Source organism: Carlito syrichta, unplaced genomic scaffold (genome assembly GCF_000164805.1).
Source record: "Carlito syrichta isolate Samal-C Ts95f unplaced genomic scaffold, Tarsius_syrichta-2.0.1 Scaffold117927, whole genome shotgun sequence".
Lineage (NCBI taxonomy): Eukaryota > Metazoa > Chordata > Mammalia > Primates > Tarsiidae > Carlito > Carlito syrichta.
The window spans coordinates 85526-93266 of record NW_007062023.1 but is presented as its reverse complement, the minus strand read 5'-3'; the positions used below and the strand labels follow the sequence as shown (position 1 = coordinate 93266).

Here is a 7741-nt window from a genome sequence, read left to right as displayed (position 1 = left end):
CCTTCCGCCTCAGCCTTCCAAGTAGCTGGAACCACAGGTGCGTGCTACCATGCCTGGCTAATTTTTGATTTATTGTAGAGACGAGGTTGCACCAAGTTGCCCGGGCTGGTCTTGAACCCGCGAGCCCAGGCAATCCACTTGCCTCAGCCTCCCAAAGTGCTGGAATTATAGGCTAAGCCACCGAGCCTGGCCTAAGAGTGCTTTTCTCTTATATGCTATAAAACGTATCTCTTGCAGTGGGAAGGCATGGGCTTACTGATTTTTTAAGGGTCAGAAGAAAATCTGCTTGCTTGTCCTGAAGAGGGAAAATTAACACTTACAACTAGGCTATCTTGCAGGTGGGGTCCTTGCACAGGTGAAACGATTTCTGACTGAATCTAATTTAAAAAAAAGAGTAACGGGCTCTCTGAAGATCAACATCTTTGAAACTTTGAGCTCGTGGGTATCAGTGCCTTGGAAATGGGATTCTAGGACCGGCCCAAAAGAGAAACTGAGGCTGAGGCTGCAGAGCAAGCTAACTGGGAATCTAGTTCAAGAGAAAGGTGCTCCCAGCCCTTGGGACTGGGTCTTAATCCACCTAATGATGTCTCTTTGTTTATAAATTCCAGCTTTTCTGAGCCCAGGGCTTTGTGGTCATCTGGTAGCACCACTGGATATGCAAGCAGGCATGGTGCAGCCTTGTTTTGTAAAACTCTAGCCAAGGTAGTAGAGTGGCATACGTCATAGGCATTAATTCATAACTACAGGAAAAAGACAAAGGTTGAGCAAGATGTTAACAAGAGGGGCCTGAATATGAACTGTGTGACTGAAACTGAAGTCCAAATACGATCCAGGAGCCTAGTCTGCAGTAAGTCCCATTGGGAAGGCTACATATAGCTCTAGGTTGGGCTCAGAGCCCTGTAAGCTGGTTTGGTGGTATTAAACTTCTTTTTTCTTCCTGGGTCAGTGGTACTTTTTACCAGAAACTCTTGTTGAACAATCAAAGGGGCTTCTCTGGTTGAAGCACAGATGGGGACCTGAAGCCCACATCTTCCTCCTTTCCTTGTCCCCACTTCCCACCCCATGACCCTGAGGCGGGGTTCTTCTAAACAGCCTCAGTTGCCATGGAAAACAGTTTGGAGAGTCCCAAGCTAGACCTCATTGCCCCATCAGAGTATCCTGGTTACTCCCAGCTTTCCCTACAGGCAATCTGGATTAAGGAGAAGAAAGAATGCCTGGACAGCCAGGATTTGGGTGTGAGGATTGCAGGTAAGGGCTTCCTCTTTTATATGTGTTCCAGCAAATACAAGGTGAGGTACAGTATGGAAACAGGCTAAGAAACATGCCCAGTAATAGCGGAAGTGTTGAATTCTGAGGTATCCACACTAAGCAGGCATTAAAAATCATGTTTTTCAAAGGATTTCTAATGTTACTAGAAAGAGTTCACTCTACCAAGTTAAGTGGAATAAAAGCAAAGCAAGATATGATTTAGATAATTATATGAACACACTAAAAGACTGAGGAGAAATGCACTAAAATGTGAGCAGTAATCTCCTCAGGGGACAGAATTTTACAGAAAAGTTGAACTTACTCCTTTAGATTTTTCAGCATTTCCTAGTTTTTCACAGGATCACTTTATAACCCACACACAAGCTTTAAGGGTGTGTTCCCCTTTGTTGGAGGAGCTTTCACTCACGCCCCGCCCCCCACCCCAGCTCCTGCAGTGCTCTCCTTAGCCAAGGAGCTTAACAGAGTCTGCCCCACAGGTCTGTGTGGGACCTGGGCTTTTATAAGGATTCTCATTCCTTGGGACACACTCACAAGTTGCTGTCCCTAGGACTGTCATCCTCTTCCTCTGCCTCTTCCTCCTCTGCCTTACTACCCTGAGTATTGTACACTGTTGACTTCAGGGTGGAAAGGATTTCCTGAAAATATCTGTTGACAATGACTTCCCTGGCATTCTCGTCCTCACTGTTCATCCAGAAATTCGCCCATCAGTTGCAGACACTAAGTGGTTGTTCAAAATCACCTTGCCTAGAACTACACTAGAGCTATAATTTCAAAACCTGTCAAGGAGTCCTTGAACCCTACCGGGAGGAGGACAATCTCCAGGTACATGGGCATCCTGCTCCTCATGAATTAAAAATGGCAGCCTGAAGCCACAGAGGCATCTGTGGTCACAAAATCAAATAGCAGGAACTCTGGGGTAGGCTAATGGCCTTTGATGGCATTAAACATACATGGTTCAGTCTGAGCTGAACAAAATTATTCAGGAAGAGGCATAATAATGTGGTATAGGAAAGGCTATGGAATTAAACAACCTTCTAAATCAAATAGACCCCACCTGTGAAATGACATTGGGCTGGTCAACAATTAAGTCCTTTACTTTCTGAGAATGCCGTGGGTGGAGGGGTGATATTGAGGGTGTAATAATATTATAGGATATAAAGAGTATATAAAGCCATTAGTCCATCCTCAAAGTCACATGGGCATAGAAAAGAAAGTATGTATAAGGTTTGAGAGGGTAGATATCAGTTGTTTGCAGACCGCTAGGCTTTAGAGACATTTATAGACTTAGTTTTGACTATTTGACAAGGGCAGCAAAAAGGCTCATAACAAAGCTATTTATTAACAGATGGGCACAATATATTCTGCCCAGACTTGAAGGGAAGAACTGAAAAACAGCAGACAAAAATAAAGCGACGCAAAAGCTCAGCTATTAATTCAAAAGGAAATGGCTCTCCTGTGTTGCTCACACCCCCACACACACACACACACACACACACACACACACACACACACACACACACACACTAAACATATTCATGCACATGTGTGGGCACACACAAACATACACTCTTTAGGCTGGCCTAGACAGCTCATCTATTTAGCTAAAATCTCTGGGATTCATCCCAAAAGTAAATAAAAAAAAAAAAAGATAGACTTTTAAAAAATTCCAAAAAATTCAATACAAATGAAGCAGACCATTCAAATGGGGTGAGAAGCCTTTGAATGTAGGGAGACCTCAGGAAGACAGAAAGCACTAAGCCTATGGAGAAAGCCCTTCTTTATGATGGTGTTATCCTAGAAGGACAGCTGTAAGAGTACCTTGATGGGTTCCAGCAGATGGACCATATTGGGGAGAGGGAGCCCCCAGGCCGCTCGATCTTCACTTTTTCATCGCCATTTTTGTTCCGTATGCTGATGTTCCCATTGAACATCCCCAGAGCCAGGTACTGACCATCATTTGTCCAGCTGCACACACAACCAACAAAGGACATAGGGAGAGGGAAAGGACCACACAGAAGGTAAAACCAGTGAGGATAATGCCTTGGTTTGAAATAAAGTCTGATGAGGCAGCAACAGTTTGGCCATGGTTCCATCACTGCCAGTTCTTACATCAAATCAGAGGACCAAACTTAAAATCCTACTTATTTCTGGAATCAACAGTGAGAGGTGAAGCCAGTAGTGCCTTTTACTGAGCTCCCACAGCTCTTTACATACCTGCATGACAGCCCTTAGCTTGTGCCTGCATTTCTGGGTCAGCTCCCACTCCTTACTCTCTATTTCAACTCCTTTTCACTTTGAGGACCTTAAGAAGAGACCGTTGTGGTGTATTCCAGGCGCTAGAACAGGCCTTGACAACATAGTAGGTGCTCAACAGATGTCAAATTAAAGGGCTACACTTAAAGCTGAACAGCAATAGCTATCATTTATAGAGTCTACTATATGCCTGGTATTGTCCTGTATGCTTTATGCTCATTAGTTTGTGTGCATTTCACAACACTCCTATAATGCCAGTATTTTGATCCACATTTATCGGATGAGGAACCTGAGGCTTCAGCTCAGAGAGTTGTAGTAACTTTCCAAAAGTCCCAAAGCCTGTTATAACAGAATCTGGATCCTAATCAAGGTCCAACATCAAAGCCTGTGCTTTCTCCCCTGCACATGCTGCCTGGACAAGGAAAGTCTTACATTCCCAGATAGCCTCCACTCAGTACAGCTGCATATGAAAGAGGCTTGTTGCTAGATAACTGCATGAGGGCAACTTGTAGTTCTCTTGTGCTTGATGACTGAAGGCACAGATCTTTCCCATCAAAGAGACCAGACAGTTTTAAAAAGGAAATACAGTGGCTCAAACCAACTACTTAAAACAAGACCTTCTCTGCTGTGTGAAATAACTGGATTTTGAGAGTCTGTCTGGAAGAGGACCTCTAGGCTTTAGGGCTTCAGAACTGCACTAAACTTACCTGCAGCAGGTGATCTTGCTGTTTGTTTTGTGCTTGGAGATACACTTCTGTTCAGGAGACCATAACCCTTCAAGGCACAATAATATAAAAGATTAATTGACTGGAATACTACTTAACAATAAAAAGGAACAAACGATCAATATATACAACAACTTAGATGGCTCTCCAGGGCTTTACGTTGAATGAAAAATGCCAACCTCAAATGGCAATATGCTATATTATTCCATTTATATAACATTCTTAAATGACAAAATTATAGAAATAAAGAACAGATTTGTTGTTACCAGGAGTTGGGAATAACAGGAAGTAGGGAGAATGGATGTGATGATAAGAGGTATCTGTGTGGTGACAGAATAGTTCAGAGTTGCAATGACAAAATGACAGAACTACATATACATTTTGTGTCTGTCCCAGTTTCCTGGTTTTGATATTGTACAATAATTACATAAGATGTAGCCACTGGAGGAAATTAGATGAAAAGTACACAAAACCTCTTGGTACTATCTTTGCAACTTATTGTGAATCTGTAATTCTTTAAAAAAAAAAAAAGGGAAAAAAGAGGCTGAGCTCGGTAGCTCAGCCTGTAATCCCAGCACTTTGGGAGTTTAAGGCAAATGGATGGCCTGAACCTTGGGTTCTAGACCAGCCCAGCAACTTGGTGAAACCTCATCTCCACAATACATAAAAAATTAGCTGGGCATGGTAGCTCACGCCTGTAGTTCCAGTTACTTGGAAGGCTGAGGCAAAAGGATCGCCGGAGTCTAGCAGGTTGACGCTGAGATGGCTATGAGTGTGCTGCACTCCAGCCTGGGCAGCAGAGTGACAGTCCAACTCAAAAAAAAGAAAAGAAAAAAAGAAGATATACTGGTAAAGTCCTAACTAACTTTTCAGGGATTTAACTCTCAAAGAAATAACAATTTCAGGTTGGGCACGGTGGCTCATGACTGTGTCCCAGCACTTCAGGAGGCCAAGGCAGGAGGATCACTTGAGTCCAGGAGTTTGAGACCAGCCTAGGCAACATAGTGAGACCTCATCTTTACAAAAATAAAAATAAATAATTAGCCAGGTGTTGGGGCACACACCTGTAGTTCCAGCTACTTGGGAGGCTGACGCAGGAAGACTGCTTGAGCCCAGGAATTGGAGGTTGCAGTGAGCCACGATCATGCCACTGCACTACAGCCTGGACAACAGAATGAGACCCTGACTCAAAAAAAAGAGAGAAAAATGACAATTTCACTGTTCATAACCATGACATTCCAACTAGAGTACAACTTAGCAGCATTTAAAATAACAATGATGCTTTCTGAAAATTTAGTTTATTCTCCTAGATGTCATCCTGAGCTGTGCCTCATCCATGGCACTGGTCACCTAAGGCTTGCTCCCTCCTGCCCCAGATACCCTGCTTAGTGTCTTACAGCAACAGGTGTGTGTCTAGACAACACAAGCAAATTCTACTCTTTGCTGACCTGTGAAGCATGATCAAGAAGGCAACTCAAGTGCACATGTATGTTTATATAGCCAAGTGCAACATAAAACAAGTTATTTTTTTCCCCTTTCTGATGGTTCTGCAAACATTTCAACCTGTACACGTTATCTGTGCTCCATCCAGCCTTCCTGGAGCCTTCAGCTGAAGGACACCTCACCCTCCTGGGACTCCCTCAGCAGAGCTTACCACAGTAGGCTCTGGATACAATCAACTGGACCTGGACCTAAGCCCTGGTTCCACCACTTACCAGCTAAGTGACCTCCAATTCTTTTTCATCAGTAGAGTGGGAATGAGAATAATACCTAAGTCCAGGAGCCGCCATAGAGCTCAAATAGAAATTCATTTTTAATCCTTAGTACAACGCCTAGAGTATTGCAAGCATTCAACATATACTAGGGGAGGACCCATAAAACCCCAAGATTATTTTTTGAAGGGTGAGCTCCTTGTGTACAGGGTTCCCCACTAGGTAAGTGTCCTAGGAACACATTGGCATCAGTATACCAGCTACTGTTGTTGTGAGAGGCTGCGTTCAATTTCAGTGAAATTTTTCTTTTTTGGAGATTATTTCAATGTTTGCCCATTTCATGATGAGTGATTTATGAGCACACCTGCCCACACCCTGCTTAATGTTCAGCAGTTTTTGACTAAATACGGCATGACCCCCATGTGCTACCTAATCTCACCCTGAGCGACTTTTGTTTCCCCAGATGAAAAAAGTCCTCAAACCGGGCTCGGTGGCTCAGCCTGTAATCCCGTGCCTTTGGGAGGCTGAGGTGAGCAGACTGCCTGAGCCCACGGGTTCGAGACCCGCCTGGGGAACTTGGCGAGACCTCATCTCTACAATAAATCAAAATGAGCCAGGAGTGGTAGCGTGCGCCTGTAGTTCCAGCTACTTGGAAGGCTGAGGCGGAAGGATCGCCGGAGCCCAGCAGGTCAAGGCTGCGGTGGCCGGGAGCGGTCACTGCACTCCAGTCTGGGTGACAGAATGAGACTCCAACTCAAAAAAAAAAAAAAAAAAAGAAAATAGAAAAAAGTCCTCAAAGGGAAACATTTTGCTGATGTGGAAGAGGTGAAACAAAAAACGGTAGAAGCACTAAAAGGCATCAAAATGGATGAGTTTAAAAACTGTTTTGAGAAGTGGAAAAAGTGTCTCAATAAGTGTGTTGCATTAAACAGAGAGTACTTTGAAGGTGACTGAAGTTTGAACATGTAAAGATAAATACACAATTATTTATAAATAAATTCCTGGTTTTTTGTATCTCCCCCTCCTATTATTACTTAACATTACATTTTTACAAATCCTACCTCCTCCTAAGGCCACAGGTTCCTTGAACAATAGAATCCCTAGAACGAAGGAATACTATTTTGTATTTTTATTTTCCAGTGCTTCACAAGAAGAAAATGCTGAAATCTAAAAAGAAATGACAGTTCCTTCTCCATTTATTTATACAATGTGATTTCAGTTCCATTCTTTTTTCGGATCAGAACTGTATCAGTGAGACAGAGTTGGTGGCATGTTCCTCGTAGATAAGAAAACAAATATTAAGAGGAGTCTCTGACTCCTCATCTAATGACTGTTCCATAGTACCCACCAGCAAAGGAAGACAGAACTGATGGAGCTGAAAACCAAGATTGATCTTTAATGGAGACAACTTGTAAGTACTCAAGGAGGATAGCTACAGCCACCTAAACAAGTAATGATGACTCACTGCACAAGAAATACAGGGGAAGCCGGGCTTGGTGGCTCAGCCTGTAATCCTGCGCCTTGGGAGGCTGGGGTGAGTGGATTGACTGAGCCTGCGGGTTCGAGACCCGCCTGGGCAACTTAGCGAGACCTCATCTCCACAATAAATCAAAAAATTAGCCAGGCGTGGTAGTGTGCAACTGTAGTTCCAGCTACTTGGAAGCTGAAGGATCACTGGAGGCGGAAGGATCGCTGGAGCCCAGCAGGTCGAAGTTGCGGTGGCCGGGAGCAGCCACTGCACTCCAGTCTAGGCGACAGAGTAAGACTCCAATTCAAAAAAAA

At 43.7% G+C, this 7741-nt stretch overlaps 1 protein-coding gene across 5 annotated transcripts in view; it reads right to left on the bottom strand.

Annotated features, from left to right (window-relative positions):
- The window catches only part of IFT122 (intraflagellar transport 122), an 82862-nt gene that overhangs the window by 55030 nt on the left and 20091 nt on the right, over positions 1 to 7741 (bottom strand). For all 5 annotated transcript variants that reach the window (XM_008074826.1, XM_008074827.1, XM_008074828.1 and 2 more), the window contains 2 exons: positions 4230 to 4296; positions 3088 to 3234 (listed from right to left, as the gene is read on the bottom strand). In XM_008074826.1, the coding sequence (XP_008073017.1) occupies positions 3088 to 3234; positions 4230 to 4296 (214 nt within the window). The remainder of the gene's footprint in view (positions 1 to 3087; positions 3235 to 4229; positions 4297 to 7741) is intronic.